The sequence below is a fragment of the Euprymna scolopes genome, chromosome 12, assembly GCF_053919585.1.
Source record: "Euprymna scolopes isolate OS-2025 chromosome 12, ASM5391958v1, whole genome shotgun sequence".
Lineage (NCBI taxonomy): Eukaryota > Metazoa > Mollusca > Cephalopoda > Sepiida > Sepiolidae > Euprymna > Euprymna scolopes.
Window position 1 is genome coordinate 136,856,441 of NC_136493.1, and position 20,460 is coordinate 136,876,900.

The following is a 20,460-nucleotide window of genomic DNA, read 5'->3' on the forward strand; positions in this document are numbered from 1 at the left end:
GTGCTAGACTGAGCTCCAATCTATGCCCCCCCCCCTTGCCAAATTTTCATAAGTAAGTACTCAGCAAGCTGAAAACATTATCAATTATTTCCCCCACTCTTTATCTGTTTCTAAACGTAAATGCAGATTCCATGAACAAAGATTTTTTTCTTAGAACTGCATGCCTGTGGAACCCTCTTCCGTTTGTCTGCTTTACAGCTCACTACAATACAGTCATGTTCAAGTTCAACATAAACATATTCTTGATGACTCGTCCCCTTAAGTAATCCACTTTACCAAATACCACTCCTTACGATTACTACGCTATTGTACCAATGACTACCGTACGATTATTTTTGTCTTGCCTCTGGGCCTTAATAAGATGTGTGTTCTTTGTAAAAAAAATAAAATAAAATATAAATATATAAAATAAAAATAAAAAAACAAGAATCAAAGTCGAAAAGAATAGATTCCATTTATGCAAACAATCGTTTGTAATAATAGTTAATTACACGACAGAATAACAAGATCTAGTATTATACGTTTATATTTATCTCACTCTGAACCTGACCTGGTTTTAGGTGATATGATTTTAGCGATAGCATTTATGATTTCTTTTTTTATATTTATCAAACTACGAACGGTTGCCTTGCGACAATCTCGACGCGCCATCTTGAAAATAATCTGAAGAAATAAGGGAGATAAATCCAAAGAATTTAAACTTGACACATTTTAGAAAGCCATTCTTAACATAGGGAGCAGGTCGTAGCCGGTTATTCCCAGTTTTGTAAGAAGCAAAATGACTGAGTGGCTTAGAAACCCGCGACAACCTACCTCAACGGGAATTACAACACACTTCCAATTCTTTTCTATGCAATCGGCGCGAAGTGTTTCGTAACGATTTTTCTTTCGTTCATGTGCGTCTTCTACATTCTCCTCCCAGGGGACCATCAATTCTATTAGGAGGACACTCTTCTTTGTGTCATACCATGCTACAATGTCTGGTCGTTTTTCCGTTTGGATTATGTGGGCTGGAAATTGTAAAGATGTAAACAGATCCGTCGAGATTTTCCAGTCATTAGCTCCATTCAACAGCTTCAGTTCAGAATTTTTCCTCCTCACGGGACGTTCACCTTCTTTGTGAAACTGGATTGTGGGTTCCTTGACTGTCACTGGTTGTTGATTTGCTGACTCACATTGTGTTCTCAGCAATTCAATAATTATCTCCACTACCTGATTGTGTCGCCATGTGTACAACTGAAGCAATTTGGGGCATGCGGATAGTACATGGCGCAGAGTGCCCCGATCCTGTTTACATGAAAAACACAGGTCTGAATCGGTATACCCCCATAATTTTAGATTGGTCGCATTAACCAGAAGATCATAGGTAGAACGAAGAAAAATGATATCGCCAATGGTTCCATCGAAATTAAGGATTTCCATGATAACTTAATTGGTTCGATGTCATTCCATTTTGCCCATGCGTATTGTTTGGCCTGGGCGACAGCAACGACTGTTCTTTACTTCTCCTCAAACACCCTGACCTCTTCGAGCACCATATCTCTTTTTTCCTGACGTCCATTATATCCTTTATTCGTAGGTTACATACCGCCTCCTGTGTGATTTTACTGGCCGACCATTTTGTCCCTGATCTTATTTCTGGGTGTATTTTTTTAACGATCTCGTCGGCTGAGTCCCTCATCATCATATGGAGTCTCAGTTTTCCAACAAATTTTAGGGAGGATATTGACAGCTGTAGGTTTCCAGCATTAGTATATTATTATATAGTATATAATACGACGGCTGAATAAGAACTTATTTACATTGGACTTGAAAACAGAGGGTTCAGTCGCGAAAAACAAAACATATCCCCTGCAGTGGCATCTGTGCATCTAATTGTATGTCAAGTGTTGCTCAGCCACAAATCACACTTCTCCTGTATTGACATTGCTTGAGTCCAGTGGTAGGGGAAGTGAAGGATAACTGGAAACAATGCCGAGATAAGCGGAGAGCATATACAGCACCTGGGATCGTTACCTTTCTGGTACTGGTCAGGCTGATCGTCGCTTAACTGTTGTGATGACGAAAATCGATGTGTCAAACGTAGTTATGCTGTATACTTGAAAACGACTATGCTATAATCAGCTGGGAAGCAGCCTTACGGTATTGTGTTACACAGACGGATAGTTCTAAGAAAGAAACAATATTTGGAGGTTCTATTGTGATAAATACCGGAAATCATAGTTTTGTTTTTTACTTTATGATATTTTTCAGAATATCAGGATATAATCGAGCTATTTCTAAAAAAAAAAAGAAAGAAAAGAAGAAGAATAATAAATGAATAAATTCATAAATATAATTGTATAAAATCCTGAATATGTTTTGTAAGATATTATCTTTGATTTTTACTCAGATTGTTGGCATAAAGGTAAAGGATACGATTTTGCTGAAGTGTTCTGGGACAAATGCAATAAATGTGCCTGCCGTAAAAAGGGTAAAGTCACTTGTACCAAAAATTATTGTCCACCAAAAGGTAAAGAAACATATTTCTTTATTAATACAAATGTTCACAGAAAACCAATACTATATTATTAACTATTATTCATAGGCGAGTTTATACATATATCGACACATCTTAAACACGTTCGTAAATATATAAGTATATTTTATGTAGTTTATTATTATTTTCATACATTTTTAACATGTTCATACGTATATATGTATACTTTTAATGAGTTTTTTTTTACACATTTAACAATTGGAAAATATATATTTCATATGTAGTATTTAATCAAATTTTGGGATGTTTACATGTTTTATTTATTCACATCTGAACGGGAGCTACATCACATTATACATGTTATAATGTTTTTATTTCACGTTATGCGTTACCGACTGGTAGTACAGGTGCCCTATCTCTTTGGTAGCGCTTAGAGCGGCTGCTCCATCAACAGTTGAATAAAATCGGAAAATCAGGGCGGGGTGTTCCGGGAATGGGAAAACGGCGTTCGTTGCCCTAGCCAAGAAACAAGATCTACCGCTGGGTGTTTCTGTCGAATCATTGAGATAGTGTCTCTGCGCCTGACTAATAGGCAATTGTTTATGTAGAATTCACACCGTGCTATGAGCATTTACTCTATCTAATGCACTGTATCATATTTGTATTAAGATATAAGATTATCATTATAGATTAGAAATAAAAATCATGAATAAATTCATAAAGAAAATTATGTAAAATTTTGTATGTGTGTTGTAATTTTTATATTTTTTCTTTTGAAAGAATAAAAAACTAAAACGTAAATAAATTCATGAACAGAATCGTAATAAAATTCGAAATGTGTATTTTTTTATTTTTTATATATTTTTGTCTTTGTTTTCTACTCAGATTGTTGGTATAAAGGAAACGGATACGACGCTGGAGAAAGTTTTAAAGACGATTGCAATGACTGCTTCTGCAATCTTAATGGTGCAGTCGGTTGTACAAAAAAAAATTGTCCACCAAAAGGTAAATAAACAAAATTGCTGTAATTACAATTGAGGTATCGTTGAACCATATTCATACAAATGATTGCTATTAAAATTCTTTTATTCGTACGTTCTTGTCTGTATTTCAATCAAACAAGTTGGTGTTTTTACTCACTTTCACCCCTAACAAGTCATATCACCCCTTGGACACAAGGGAATACTATTTGGTACACTTCCTACGAAAAGTTAACAATATGTTGGTTTACATTACATTTAAGTTTCTGCATATCAGCACAGTCAGAGAAGCAGGAAGCAGGAAGGGAATTCCAAAGTTCAACCGTTCGAAGGAATAAACTGTTAGTATAGATAACTTTCTGACATTTAGGAACCTCAACGGTGAAAGGGTGTGATTTTGTTGATAAGCGGGTTTCTCAGAGTGATGTACATCGAAGAAGCACATGTGCAACGCGTTCATCAGTGCACATTAGATTAAAATACTTGTAAAACAGGCACAGAAGTGCAACATTGCAGCGATGGGACTGGGGTTGAAACTTAGTTGACAAAATGGGGCCTATTATATTGTAGACTCTTTTCCGACCCTATACAATAGCAGGGGACAAGTGGTAGATGTACCAGCTCATAAATATATGAATGTAAGTGTTCCTATTTTCTTTTTGCGCAATTGAAAATTTATACAGTTTACTCGCGTATCATGTATTATATAATGAACATATTTTGAACGTCGGTATCTGTTTTACGTGTGATTCTTGAACCGTTTCAAATGCAATCCTTCTTGTTGAAATTGGCAGGGAGTCTGTATAGAAAATAGTCATAATAAAGTTTCACATTGCAGCGATGGCACTGGGGTTGAAGGCTAGTTGACAAAATGGGGCCTATTATATTGTAGACTCTTTTTCCGACCCTATCCAAGAGCAGGAGACTTGTGGTAGATGTACCAGCTCATAAATATATGAATGTATGTTTCCGTAGTTTCTTTTTGCGCATTTGAAAATTAATACAGATCACTTGTGTAGCATGTATTACATAATGAACATATTTTGAACGTCGGTGTGATCCTTGAACCGTTTAAAGATGGCATGAATTACATAATGCACTCATTAAAATATTCCCTTTACCAAGGCATACACTAAACCGATCAAAATTGTTAAACATGAGAGACCCTACGTAAGTAGCGTTAAATTCGCTACTGTGAATTTACACAAGGATCACATTAGTATATGTTCGGCAAAGAGAAATTTACCCAAGAACTGATAGCGTGATTTATAATGGTGTACAAAGGCCAAAGGCCCCAGCCAAAACATAAAATTGAACGATATGAAATAGAGCCACGTTTACGAGCGAGAGTTACAAAGGATCTCTAGTCAATTCTCTTCTGGCAGCTAAGCCTTGTGGACGAGACACGTCCAATAATGTAGACATAACTTCAGCTTATGTTACCAATGCTTTCGACTGTGGTAAAGCTCATTTCTTCATTTTGTCGAATAAGGAATATTTGGAGTGAATTATTCTCAGGTCAGATATGAATGAATTTTTGTCAGCATTATGCTGTTATACTTACGAAAATATAAATAATGTTTAACTCGTCGGCGTCAGTATTTTTCGTGAATGTGCGCGTCTACCAGAGGAATTAAGAATCGAGAGAATATCATCACAACTGTTCTCTACGAAATGTTGATTTCAGCATAATGCTAATCCAGAAGACTTCGTATATGACACACAGGTATCATATATGAAGGCATGACCACAAATAGTACCCATTTACGTCCAAGTAGTGATATATAAGGGGTAAACGTGAGTTAAAACTAAAAAAGTAAAATATATTTTTGAAGGTAAAATCGATCAGAACAGATAACCTAAGTTTTCCCTTTGATACGCTTTGCTTAACATGTTCTTCTTTCAGCTTTCGGATTAATATAATTTTCACTTAATATATAAATAGCAGTTGTTTGTGTCTATATATGTTTGCATGTTCAGCTAAAACTCACAAACACCAACAAAGTTGGTAATTTTTGATCGACGTCTGCCTGAGTGAATAATGTCTAAAACATAAAAAAATATTAAAATTTTTACCCTACAGATTTTGTCAAAAATTGGGCGGGGGTATTTCTCTCCTGTTAGTTTATTCCCAGAGTAATCTATAAGATTATGTGTGTACGAGAGAAGAGAAAAAGAGAAAGATAGAAGTTTCAATAAAAATATGTTACACTTTTGCTCCGCCAAACGCCAGGTAGCCCTGCTAGTATTTTAGTAAAAGTTTATCTTTGTGTCAAAAATTAGCTTTTTACAAGCTATACATGGGTTTAAGCGCGGCTTTTTTCTATATGTTGTATTTTTATCGTTAATGGTCACGAATGCTTATTTAATGCACATTTTTTAAGTTTGCTTGGCGGGAACTTAGAGAGAGAGAGAAAAAGGAAGTTGTAAAGGATCTGCGCAGTGTGCATTTTTTCATTTTGCTCGCATAGAGTTCAATTTCGCCGTCAGGGTTTCCTTAAATTAAAAAGAGATCTGATTTGTATTAGGAAACAGTATTGTCGTGTGAAAAAAAATTTTAATATTAAAAACGTGTATAAATCGAAAAACATAATTGTATAAAATTCTTAATATATTTTATAATTTGTATTTTTACTTTGTACACAGGATGTACGCATAATGGAAAAGAATACAAACCTGGAGAAAATTTCTGGGACAAGTGCAATCGTTGCAGCTGCGGGGTTGACGGCGTTGCCATTTGTACCCTAATCGCTTGTGAAGATAAAGGTAAATTAAATTAGTATCTGCATGAACAATAAATATAATTAAATCTAATACATGTCTTTGTATCTGTCTCTATATTTAAAAATATATGTTCCGAAACTAAAAGTCGCGGACGGCGCTAGGGATGATTGGATTTTTATGGACCGTTGTTTAATGTGTCTTTAGTTGGTTAAAATAGTTTTTAAAGGGTTAAAATAGGTCAAAATTAAAAAAAAAAAACTGGTATACATTTTGTGCATTCATATTAGTTCATTTAGTACTTTTTAAATATGAACCGCTGGTACAGTGGTAACCTTACCAAATTTGAAAGCTATAGTTTTGCCGTAGGTTTCGATTCTAGGTGATGTCACCCACATACTTTTTTTACTTTTGAAATCATGACGCTATAAAAATATATACGAAATTTGGACAAATAAAAACATCATATTTAAGCGTTTTTTTCGACCGGGCAAAGCCGGGCGGACATCAATATTAATATCGTATTTAATCCAACGACTTATAACCGAGTTTATCTCTTATATATATTTCTCAAAAAAGTTTTTCTTATTTTTTTTTTAAATTGGGAGTCAGTCAAAGTTAATGGATGTAAGGTGGTAGTTTAGTAATGGTGTAAATTAGGTAGAATTTGATTATTTATGGGGACGGCTCAACGAGAACTTGTTTATATTAGATTTGAAGGTTAGTATGTGTATTCAAGCAGACTATCTGAACAGCGTTACACGGAAAGGAAGTTCTAGGAAAGAAGCTTTGTTCATGGAATCTACGTTTAGATTTAGATAGGAGAGTGGGGAAATCGTATATCGTGGTTGTAGGTAGACTAGTGTTTTTTTGTAAAAGTTTGGCGAGGAGGAACCTTAGATTGGAATTCAGTCGAGCACTTGCCATGAAAATAAAGATAGAGCAAAGACAATCTCGCTACGTATTTCTTGTGGGAAAGAGGAAGCAGGGACGAGAAAAGGTCATCAGTTACTACGTTTCGTATATATTATTATAGTCCATCACCTACTAGCCGGTTTTGAATTCTAATCAGACTACCCAGATGTGGGACCAGTATTCCATATTAGGGCATACCTGGCTCTTATAGGTATAGAGATTACATCGGCAGTAAAATACCTACTGGAGCAGTAGCGTGATCCAACCATTTTTCTAGCGATTTTGGTATTACTGTCTCTTTTAGTTTAATAGACCTTTCGAAACGAATGTGGATATTTTATTATATTTTATGTTTTAAGAAAGTTCATTTTTATGACCGATATTTTTTCGATTGCATACATTATTCGGATTGATATTTTCATTTTGTTTAGTAATTTTCAGAGAAAGTGGGAGTAGTTTCCCCTATGTAGAAGTATACAGTGAGGTGAAGCATATTTGTACACATAAAAAATTCTATTTTAATATATGTAAAAACCTTACATGAAATAAAATTCGATACATTTTATGTATAAAAATACATACTAATGAAAATTAATAATAAACTTTATTAATTCTTCTTCTAACAGAAATAAATGCATTATTTTCATTTTAAGGGATGAAGAAGTATTCGTACAAATTAATGTTAGCGAATATTTTATGATAGTATATTCTACAATGTTCGAGCAATGTTATCAGTAACTATAGTTTACGCTATTAACAACTATCAGAGCATTCTGAAATTACTGGTTTTACGAGAGGGTTTTAATAATGCTCAAAGGTAAATAATTGACGATTTCACAAAAACAACTGGTTTGTCTCTTTGGAAAGATGGAAACAGTTAGAGAAGGATTTCTTGTAACCTGAATATTCCTTTTACTACAATTGCTTTATTTATTGCGCGGTTTAAGACTCGAAGCAACGTTAAAACCCAAAGAAGTACAGGAGCTTCGAGGAGTGCTTCTCCAAGATCAGCAAGGATATTACGATGCCAGATTTAACAAAATCGATATGTCATCCGAGAAAACCTGCATGAACATATGGGTACATCTGGGATTAAAATAACAAAGCGTACAATAAGTAATGAACTACACAGAAACAGTCGGAAATCACGCATCTCAAGGAAGATTCCACAGAGATTCAAGGTTAAAATTTACTACAGAGATTAAGGATAAATAATATACGTTTTGGGAAAGTATTATGGACAGATGAAACTAAAATAGAGTTGGTTGGTGATACTGATCGGAATCATGTATGGAGGAAAGACTGTGAAACCTACTTACCAATGAACATGGTGCCAACTGTAGAGTTTGGTGGTGGCAGCATCATGTTATTGGACTGTTTTTTTTCTGCAAAAATGTTGGCGTAATAACAACAATAAATAGTAAGATGAACGCTGCCTACTAACGCTTTTTTCCGCTGTACACACACCTCCAAACACCTGAGCAATGCCGGGTACCCAGGCTAGTTACAATTAAAAGATATTCACTCGGAAGGTGAAAAGATGTAAGCGTGACACACAAAATAAATGACACATACACTATCGTATTAATACATAGATTACAACACAAATTACTAATGACACGTACACTTATATTAATATATAGATTACAACACAAAATACTTTAACGTATTAATATATTTTTGATATTGTGTCCTTTTATTTATTACAAATGTATCTTGATCCAGTATTTTAGAAATATTTTTCAGCGACAACATAAAACATTGCTTTTTAAGCAGCATTCTTTCCGGTTTAATTTTTGTTTGCAAACCGGAAGGGAAGCCTCAAGTATGTGTGCAGATTGTTGTTGTTTTATGATCGCATTTTCGTACAATTCACATTCAGCTCTGAATGTTTTCTAAATGAAGAAATAGGTCCGATTTTTTTGAATATATGACGTTAAATTTGGAAATACATTTTAAGTAAATAATTACTTAATCCATAACGAAAATTATGTAAAATTCTAAACAATTTTATTACTATATGATATTGTGATTTACAAGATATATAGCAAAAAATGTAAAGAAATCTTTAAAGAAAATTGCATACAATTCAAAATGTATTTTGTAAGTTTTATCTTTGTTTTTCTATTCAGATTGTTGGCATAAAGGACATGGTTACGACGCCGGGCAGAAATTTAAAGATGATTGCAATGATTGTGTCTGCGGTTCCAACGGTGAAGTTGGTTGTACCAAAAAAGCTTGTCCACCAAAAGGTAAATAATCTTGGTATCTGTATTGGCAATGAAACTCTGAAAATCATGTTCAAAAATAATGAATATCCTTTTAAAAACGTCTAAGCTATTGGCAGATTAATTAGCATTTTGATATTGATAAAAGAATAATGTATGAATCATGAGAATATGTTAAAATCATTTCCTTTACCCGTTTTAATTCATGTATTAATCTATATTTCTATAAAAGTGAAGTGTCTGCGCAACGTGTATCTCTACGTCTTTGAATTCGTTCCCTATAGACTCGAAAACGGCTGGGTCGATTTTTATAAAATTTCACACGAAGTTACTTTATGTGCGTGGCAGTGTTCTGTCGGAATGTCTTCGATAAGTATCGATAATCGATAATTGAAATAATCCGATTACATGAAGAACAGAAGATGTAGATCAAAGTTAACACCTTAAACAGCTTAACATCACATGTGCATTTTAGAAGTTTTATTACCACACAAGCTGAAAGGTCCAACATATAAAATTTACAGTTATATGACAAAGGCGCGTTCGAAATGAATGTTTCTGTTTAAAGCACAATTTCGCAATGATATTTGACTTTTTCATTTTAAACCTGAATTCAAGCCATTATCCCCGCACAACCAGTAATAATTTCAAACTTAATTGCAAGCTATTATATATAAAATAATTTCATAAAATCAACAGTGAGTTCTCTACAGTGCAATGAAGAATACAATGTGAACGTAGTCACTTCAAAATGCATGTGAAGCTTGTTTCAAGTGCATCTCGATGGATTCCAATTAAAGCCAGCAATCGATCGATTTCAGTAAAAAATTGGCGATTTCACCGATTTGGGTGGCAAAAAATATGAGAGTGAGAAACATTCGTTGATAATCATTCAATCCCGAGCAACGTCGGTCACCCTGCAAGTTGACAATAAGAGTGACTCAGATATAATCAGTATATTATAAAATATTATTAAGATTTTTTTGCATTTTCCTTTAGTTCTCAGAAATCAAGGGGTCATCTATCTGAGGCTAACGCTTGCGTAAAGAATCCTCCAACTTTTCTGTTTAAAACATAAAAAATGATTTGCATGAGTAAAAAAAAAACAATTCCTCACCACCAATTTTTCTATCCCAGATTGAGAACGATCCGCTTATATATGTGAATTACCGTTAGATGAGCAGAAAGTGTCTATTACTCTTTTCATTTTTATAAGAAATCTCAAGATACAAAATATTCCAATAGTTTGATTTTTCCGTTTTTGCTGATATTTTTTAAGGTTGTGTACATGTAATCTAAAAAAAATAAATATAAACAAACATTTTTAATGAAAAATAATCTCATTTTTTTTAACCAATATTAATGACTTTGAAAACGGGATACCGCAAATAAGTTGCTAATCGTTTTCGATCAATCGTAGAATAGAACTGTCGTTGTTTTATAATCTTCCACGCACAGCAGCGTAAAAGACAGAAAAAAGTTTACAACAGTAACTTTACTTTTTATTTTAAAACAAGATAAAAATAACCCGAATTTCTCCGTCCAAAATTGAGGAACAATTCGGTAATAGATCTCAACTTAACGGAAACTGGTCAAGTGTTATTCTTGTTGTATTGATTTCATAAACACGGCATCTAAGTGCTTATTCTTCACGATAAATAAGAGAATATTTAAAAAGCAATGTTGTAGTTGTTAATATCAGCAGTGTTTTATTTCCACGAAAATATTTTTTAATCTATACGTTTCCATCAATGCAAAAACGTCACGTTGAATATGATCTGAGATGTTCTGTAATGTTCTGAAGAATGATTAAACTTCCTGACAACCAAGCAATCAAATATTTCCTTATTATTCTAATAGAATAAGGACTCAAGGTAGAATTTGGAGGAACGATTATTATTTATTTTCAAATTCTAATTTAGTATGTTAGAATTAGTATGAAGTTATGAAATGAAATAATAAGCGGCCATGTAAAAATAATTATACCTGTTAAGGGAATAACACGGTGATATGTGTGAACTAAGAATAACAATGGATATAAAGTGAAACTTTTTACTGCCTTCTTTGTGAGAATACGTATGTTAGAAAATCAGTTTGTTCGGAATAAATGTAATAATTTTTAAACGGTGAAGAAATGTACACATAATTTTGCAGGGCACGGTTTAAGGAATGCTATGAGCGATGAATGTGAGAGAATTGCTTAAGAAGGTCTAAAATATTTTCCTATTGAAATTGTAAATGCAGTTGAAAAAATCGACTCCATGTTATTAATATAGTAAATGTATATTGGTTTCAATATAGTTTTACATAATTCTTTATGAGATTACGCCCGGAGTTGCATTTTGAGGGTGCTGGCAATAGTCCTGTGGAAAAAACTTGGATCGGTAGAGAGCATTAGTTGTATAGCGGCGCATCTCCGATCTCACATGTTGAACGTTTTGTCACTTTAAGTCATGATAGAAGGCTCCTCTCGCTCTTGGAATTTTTACAACTGGTCAAATAGTAGGCGATCGGCAATAAAAAGAAAACTGAATCTCATCAAACGGAAATGGAATCATGTCAACTTTTCGACAATTTTATCGTTCCATCCTGTGTGTATTTATAGCAGAGATCATTTAGCGTGAACTCATATACGGATAATGCGTACGTGTCGGTGTTTACACATAAAATACATTTCATTTAATACGGGACGGTTGTTTTGTCAAAACGTATACATATATATTTTTGTTTGAGGTGATGAGATAAGGCATATAACGTGTTTCCTTTTCTTTCAAATTTGAATGGGTTTTTTTTTTGTTACCACGCTGCCGAATTCTTCCCTCCGAATAGAAAACATGATGACGCGAATTATACTTTTATACATGAATGTTTATTTCACAGTTGATCTCTTTTAGAATACGCAACACTTCTTATTACTTGCATTTTGCTATCCCGCGCCCGCCAATATCCCGGTGGGTCAAGAGACCAACCCTAAAGCCCAAACACTTTCTTGCTTTCTAGGACTCCAACTCTCAGACTAAAATACACTTTTCTGTCTATATGACTACATAACGTAGCATACCTGACATACTCGTCACGTAACGTACTCTTTTGTTATTGTTAACTAAATTCTTTTTTCTTAAGTAAAAATCCCTGTATTTAGCTAACGTTCCATTCTCCGTGAATTTTAATCAACTGTTGAAATAGTTCGTTTCAATAACATTTTTTTCTGTAATGGATATTTTACATTCAAAGCATCTACATCCTTATAACGATAATAATCTCCTCGCTTAGATGACTTGACGAAGCCCGGCAGTTCTAATATACAACACTATTGAAGGTTCACTCATGTACCTCTTTCTTTGTCATGATTTCTTTCGCATCACTGTGTATCGGTCATCAGTCAAGTTTCTCTTTATCTAAGTTATGTTAGACACGAACTGCCATTATTTTCCTGGTGTCTACTTTTTACATTATATATAAATGACTATTCGTGTTTCTAAAATTAACATTTTTATACGTTGTTCACAGATTTTAATAACCATTTATTAGAGTTTGATTATTTTCGTTGTAAACTGGAAGAGACTTTTATAGAAATGTACACAATTACTTTTTGTTTTTTGATGTGGTTCTCGTACAGTTCTGAAAGAATTTATTTAAATTATGAATGTAACTCAGCCACCGACGCTTGGTTAGCAGTAGCAGCAGCCATATGTAAATGACCAAGCCGGCTGCGCGATATGATGTCACAAAAGAGATAAAAACTGATACGCGTGTTCATAGAAGCACGTATTTGAGACATGCTCGAGCCACAAACGAACGGGAAAGGACGTGTTCAAGACACGAGTGCTCGGAGAGCTTGGATTCAAGACATATTTGAGACATGTTAGAGAAATGTAAGTGTGATCAAGGCCGTGACGAAACGTCACACAAAGCTGGAAAAGGAGAAATCTACTGTCTAAATATTTAGAAAAAATGCGTTGTTGGAAATACTAAATATAAAGGCTTTTGTTAAAGAAAAGTGAATTGGTTTTATTCCTTTTTGTTCCTTGCGATGGAGTTTACCGTTAAAAACGTCGTCAATGTTACATATCTACATCGCTACGAGAAGATATATTATTTGTATTATAATATATTGTCGTTTCAACACAATAAGTTATAACTCATTTTCTTAATAAAATAATTAGAAAACAATTTATTTTATTAATACTAATTTTAAAATAAATCTTTTCCTTATTAACCTTCTCATGTTTTGTGTGTTAGTTCTTTATTCCGTTTCATGAGATGTCTTTAAAAGATGGCAACAGAAAGATTCGATGCATTTTATGTTATATCTAATTTTACATTTTTAATTCAGTTTCCGATTCCAATATTTTTACATTGCATATTAAGTATGGTTTTATATCCAAAATAAGATTTCTTACATGTTATACAGGTATACTGGCTCTGTATTATACCGGTTATTTAGGTTTTATATGTTTCAGCGACAATGTTCAGAATTGTTTCTTTTATTAACATATCTCAGTTTTTTGTTGGTTTCTTTTTTTTTTTTTTTTTTTTTTTGCTATGAAACCGAAAAAATGCTTTGGATTTGTACCCATATAATTTATTCTTTTCTCTTTTAATTCTCTCTTCATTACGTTTTTCTCTTTCAATTTATTGTCTCGAATTATAAAGAAACGTGATTTGTATGACGATATACTAATCTTATTTAAAAAAATTAAATTTGCAATATAAACCTGAATAAATTCTAATTATGTTTGTTTATTGTGTTTTATTTTATCTCCAGGGTGTGTGTATAATGGAATGAAATACAATTATGGAGACACTTTCTGGATTGATTGCAATGAATGCACCTGCCATAACGACAGTACAGTCGCATGTACCGAAAGAGATTGTTCACACAAAGGTAAATAAAATTGATCTTTGCATTGACATAAGATAACTTCAAAAGAGCAGATTTGTCAAAACTGACGTCGCCGGAAGTGAATATATCAAGAGATTGTTCAGGAAAATGTAAAATTAATCTCTGCATTGACAGAAGATAACTTCAAAAACCCATGATTCATTTGCGCGTTTGTTTGTAGTTATATATTTTTCAAATATGTTCATAAAAATATAATGTATAATATTGTGCTTTTTCTATCACGCATTTCAAAATTGACGCACATTTAATCTTATTTTATACATTACTTATTGAATATATTTTGAGATTTTTTGTGTGTATAAACTAGCGTCATTTGTTTGAGGTTAACAATGCTAATATTTCCCTAAAAATGAATTCCGATCATATTTTACGGATGGATATTTAAATTTGGCTTAGTGATTTTCAGGGGCGTTAAGTAGTTTTACTAATGTAGAAGAATGCACTAAAATAATCACTGGTGAAACTGAGTACACGTTTAGTACATTTTTGTAAATTTGCCTGTAAATTCATGCTTAAAAAGGTATGTTGGCTATTCAACATACATTTAACAAATCGTATCGTTTATTTGTGAAGATAAGCTACCTTTATAAAACACACACACGCAGGCGGACGGCAGGCTAAAGTACCGAGTGATGAGGGCAGATCTGTCAAAACTGACATCGCCGGAATTAATTTAATTTCAGTTTCTGGGTAAATATTAGTGACAAATGTGTAACGAATTACTTTGAAGTCAGAGGACATTCGATTCTTCCTCTGGAGATATAACAGATGCAACTTGTTCTAAAGGGCGGAGTGACCAGACCAACAGTGACTAAAAAACATCAAAGCTGCGAAATAACGAAATAATGTATGAATTAACTGTCTCCATTTCTTGTAATTTGAATGAATTAAATATTCGGATAATAGGAAATTAAATTTCAGTGTATTATTAGACATTAATGAATAAAGTGTAATGTAATATTTTGTGAGGCAGATGGCACTTGATGAAGATATCACAGATGCAACTTATTCTTCTGATTTTTTTTTTCTTGTTCTTTGGAAAATGAGGTTTGGAGAAAAAAAATTACAAACAATTGATCAATTAATCTTATTTATTGAAGATAAATAATTGAAAAACAAAAACGAAACATGGTCAGTGTTTTTTTTTTCAGCTTTTAATCATGTTTATTGAAAGTAAATAATTAAAATAACAACAAAAAACATGCCAAGTTGATTTCTCAGCTTTTATCTGATTTACTGCATATAGAAACATGTATGAATATTCAATGATGAAGCACAATACATATTCACACTATTTGTTTCATAGCATTTCAACTTTTTGCACGGTGAACAAACAATAGCCGAATATGCATAGATTGCATAAATCAATAATAAGGTGAAACACTGAATCCGCATAAAAAAAACATTATAGTAGAAATCAATATATTTTTTTCATCGAATCGATTATTTGTAATAATAGTCAATTAATACACAGAATTATTTAATGTAGGCCAAAGTTTTAATACTGTATTATTTTATTTATCTCAAGCGGATCCTGATTGGATTTTAATTATGCTTTTAGCAACAGCGTTTATGGTTGCCTTTTTTATTACAAATTCTAAAATTTTATTGTTGTGATTGAAAACAACGATGACACTTTGATCCATATGGACAATGAATTTTTTTCGATTTTATAATTTTTTTCCTGTAAAATCCAAACGCAGATTTGAGTGTAATCAACAATTGGAAATAGATGTGATTTGTGTTAGGATATAACATTTTAATTTGACAAAATATGAACTAAATAAATTTTTAAAATCTGTAGAAAACCGTATTTAAATGTGTTTTGCAATTGTTGTCTTTGTTTTCAACCCAGATTGTTGGCATAATGGAAAAGGTTACGACATTGGAGACAAGTTTAAAGACGATTGCAATGACTGCGTCTGCCTTGGTAAGGGTGAAGTCGGTTGTACCAAAAGAGCCTGTCCACCAAAAGGTAAATCAACGTGATTTCATATATTGGCAATGAAGGTTACTCAAAAAATCATACTCAGTGATAAATAATATTCCTTGTAAAATTCCAATTTATTCGCAGGTTTGATATTTATCAAAATTACAATTAAAATAAAATTGTACGTTTATCTAGTTTCCTTTGCGAATTTCGAAACTGGTTGATATTTATAGCGTACTATATATTCATTAATGAAAATATATTGTGTTTTACTGTCTGCTTTACGGATGATCTTTTCTACGGCTTTAAATATATTTTACCTTATTGGAATTGGCTGAAAGTTGGCAATGGTCACGGCTATAATGAGTGCTGCATTTCAAAGTCTTCGAAAATATTACTTTTTGAATAATGCACTTATTATAGTATTCCCTTAGCAACGTTATACGATTCCTATGAAACAAAAAACTTCCTAAAATACTAGGTTTGCCCATAAGACTGGTAAGATACGTCCTCTTGCAACTTTTAAATGAAACATCTGCGTTTTATAGCAGACATTGGAATAATTTAAAAATTGGTTTTGGTCGCTTATTAGATTTTCATGACGAATGTGTAATATAATGCCGTCAAAGACACATGAATTTACATCCCCCGTTTGTCATCTTTCAGTATGCAAACTGTAGTTAGAGGAATTACAAAAATAAGAAAATGTAATAAAAGTTTAAATCGTCGATGTTATTCTCCTTCATGAATCTACAAGTCTAACTGAGAGGATGAATAATTAAGAGAACATCTTCACACTGATTCCTTGCGAAAAGTGGACAACAGGATAGTATCCATCAAAAATGGCATTGTATATGTAACGTAATAAGCAAAATATATTTTGGAGTTAAAATCGATCAAAGAATGTAAATTCTTTTTTCTGTTTACACTTGCTATAACATTTGTTATTATAGACGTAATAGAAAATGTAAGGAATTCCATATTTTGAGATTATATATTTATTTTCATTTATTTTAAATATATGTATGCCATAGTTCTTTGGAATTCATTCTACAACTCAAGATATTGGGAATGGTCATTAATTAAACTAATAACTTATATCCTTAAGATGTGTCCATTCAATAATCGATTACATATTTTATATTTATAAATCCGGGTATGCTCCTCTAAATTTCGTTAGTGTCATTGTTCATTAACCTGCGTTTATCTTTGAACTTTGATTAATGCAGATTTCGTATTTATTATTATATTATATTAGACCCAATATATAATCATGATGTAAAAATTTTAAAATAAATTACTCGTGCGTCACCACCGAGAACCGAAACCTTTAGCTTCAGAGATTATAAAGTCTTTTTTATGTTTGCTTAATCATAAAAACACTTGCCATAACATTTGTTATTGCAGACCTAATAAAAAATATAAGGAATTCCTCATTTATATATTTATATTCATTATTTTATATATATTAGTGTCAACATTCTTTTAAATTCATTCTACAAATGAAAATATTGGGAATGGTCATTAATGAAACAAAAAACTGATATCCTTAATTTGTATCCCTTCACTCATAGATTACATATTTTATCCGGCTCGATAATTTTTCATTGGCATATACTGTGCAATATTCACCGTTTTGTAAATACAAAATTCAAAATGGCGTCTAAAACCGCTTGATATATACTTAGTCAGATCTTTCGATGTCAATCCGTGTATGCACCTCTAAATTTCGTTTATTTCATTGTTCATTAACCTGCGTTTATCTTTTAACTTTGATTAATGCAAATGTCGTTTATTCATTATTGTTATTATATTATATTGGGGCCAATATATAATAATTATTTTTAAAAGTTTAAAATAAATTACTCGTGCGCAACCACCGAGAATCGAAACCGAAACGTTTAGCTTACGATTTACATTTTCCTTTGACATTAATGCCTGAGCTATGAAAGCATATTTGCTGTAAGGCTGAAAATTAAATCATGAACCAATAACTGTTACGTTACGCATGCATATTCGTAATGCTGTCGATCAACATTCACCTGTCAAATTCCATATTTTTTAAATATCACACTTTTGAACTGATTTTCCCTGGCTAAAACCCAAAGATAAACTTTTGCATGGATTTGAATACCCTATATATTAAGTTTCATGTCTGTAGACAAAACACTGACAGCAGCGTTTGGTAGAAGACTTTTTAAAATAAATATATATTCCCATAGATAAATATATATATGGAACGAGATTTGTGTTTGCTATAAGCTTTTTACGCAAATATTACAAAAGTATAAATCATGTGTAATATGTGCATGAATATAATTACACGTAATAGTTAACTGAAGATGATCATCCCATAAGAAAACCGAAAAAAGAACTAATAGGAAATTAATTAAAATGAATGTTTAAAAGAATATGTAAAATAGTTAAATATTTATCAGATAAATGCAATTACACGACCCATATATACATAAGAAAGTTGTATTTTCCTTTTAAATAAATAGAAAAAAGGGTTCTTGATATGAATATAAATAAACAAAAAATTATAGGAGTACACATTTTTAAATATATAATTAAAACAATTCTATTAATAATTTCCATTAAAAATTGAGAGCTAATTACTTAAACCATTTTTGTTATGCAATTTGCATACGTTGATTCTTGTTGAATAAATAGTGTATACATGAATAAATAGTATATATATATATATATATATATAATATATATATATATATATATAAATCATGCTGAGATAAATGTGTATACAATAGTCCGTTTTCAGTATAAAAATCTAATTTTGAACCATTGTTCGTGTTATATATATATTAACCAAAATTGTGAAAAAACTAACACAAACAAACAAACAAACAAGGATAAGATATAACTATAATAGAGCTGATATGTATTAAAAACATAACATTGTCTTTTGAAAGAAAAAAGTAACATTAAAAAGCTGAATAAATTCAAAAAAATAATTGTGTAAAATTATATGTTTTGTAATTTTTATACTTTGTTTTGTTCGCAGGATGTTTGTATAAAGGAAAAGAGTACAAATATGGAGAAGGCTTCTGGGATGAGTGTAATTCTTGCGTCTGCGCTGGTAACGACATAATCATTTGTACCCTAAGATTTTGTGAACAAAAAGGTAAATAAAATTTATCTATGTATTAACAAAAGAGAAAATTAAAAATTACATGCACACAGATAATCCATATTCTATTAAAGGAAACACTTAATTCACTAGTTTATCTGCAGTGTTTATATTCATTAAACGCACCCTTCTTATATATATATATATGTAGAAAGATATATATATATATATGTAGAAAGATATATATATATATATAGAAAGATATATATATATATATGTAGAAAGATATATATATGTAGAAAGATATATATATATATATGTAGAAAGATATATATATATATGTAGAAAGATATATATATATGTAGAAAGATATATATATATATATATATATATATATATATATATATATATATATATAGAGAGAGAGAGAGAGAGAGAGATTTATAAGAGTGTCAGTTTATTATTTTTATTCTATTAAAGGAAACACTTAATTCACTAGTTTATCTGACGTGTTAATATTCATAAAACGCACCCTTCTTATATATATATATATATATATATATATATATATATATATATATATATTGTCTGTTTGCAATGTAGAAAGATATATATATATATATATATATATATATATATATATATATATATATATATAGAGAGAGAGAGAGAGAGAGAGAGAGAGAGATTTCTTCGATTACGTGCTTTATCCGTGTCTATATTTAGGAACTATGTACTTAAACTATTTAATGTTCGCCATTTTTTCTGTATTTTGATATTCATCAAACACGCTCATCTCATATATAAATATCGTTTGTCTGTTAACCGTTTCTTTTGGGTGAATATTAGTATTCGGAAACTGGTATTAAAAATCGTTCTTTTAATTGTCTTTTTTCATTAAATATTACATGGAACAGAATCTTTTAATGTTAGTAGCAATGTTTAAAAATAGATATTAATTGATTTTTAAAAAACAGTCAGTTTATTCGCAGTTTTTTTTTAGACTAATAGAGATTTTAAAAAAATACTATAAATACTTGATTATGCTTCGATATGAGTATCATCTAAAAATTGAATTTCCACTGGATTTCGTCGATTACGTGCTTTATCCGTGTCTATATTTAGGAACTATGTACTTAAACTATTTAATGTTCGCCATTTTTTCTGTATTTTGATATTCATCAAACACGCTCATCTCATATATAAATATCGT

General features: G+C 31.6%; 1 protein-coding gene across 1 annotated transcript in view; it reads left to right on the forward strand.

Annotated features, from left to right (window-relative positions):
- The first annotated feature begins 1,226 nt into the window (after positions 1 to 1,226).
- LOC145291108 (uncharacterized) overlaps positions 1,227 to 20,460 on the forward strand; it is a 130,865-nt gene continuing 111,631 nt past the window's right edge. The window contains exons 1-8 of the mRNA XM_080136624.1: positions 1,227 to 1,308; positions 2,393 to 2,512; positions 3,365 to 3,484; positions 6,106 to 6,225; positions 9,228 to 9,347; positions 14,092 to 14,211; positions 16,085 to 16,204; positions 19,182 to 19,301. Coding sequence (XP_079992750.1) covers positions 1,227 to 1,308; positions 2,393 to 2,512; positions 3,365 to 3,484; positions 6,106 to 6,225; positions 9,228 to 9,347; positions 14,092 to 14,211; positions 16,085 to 16,204; positions 19,182 to 19,301 — 922 coding nt within the window. The remainder of the gene's footprint in view (positions 1,309 to 2,392; positions 2,513 to 3,364; positions 3,485 to 6,105; positions 6,226 to 9,227; positions 9,348 to 14,091; positions 14,212 to 16,084; positions 16,205 to 19,181; positions 19,302 to 20,460) is intronic.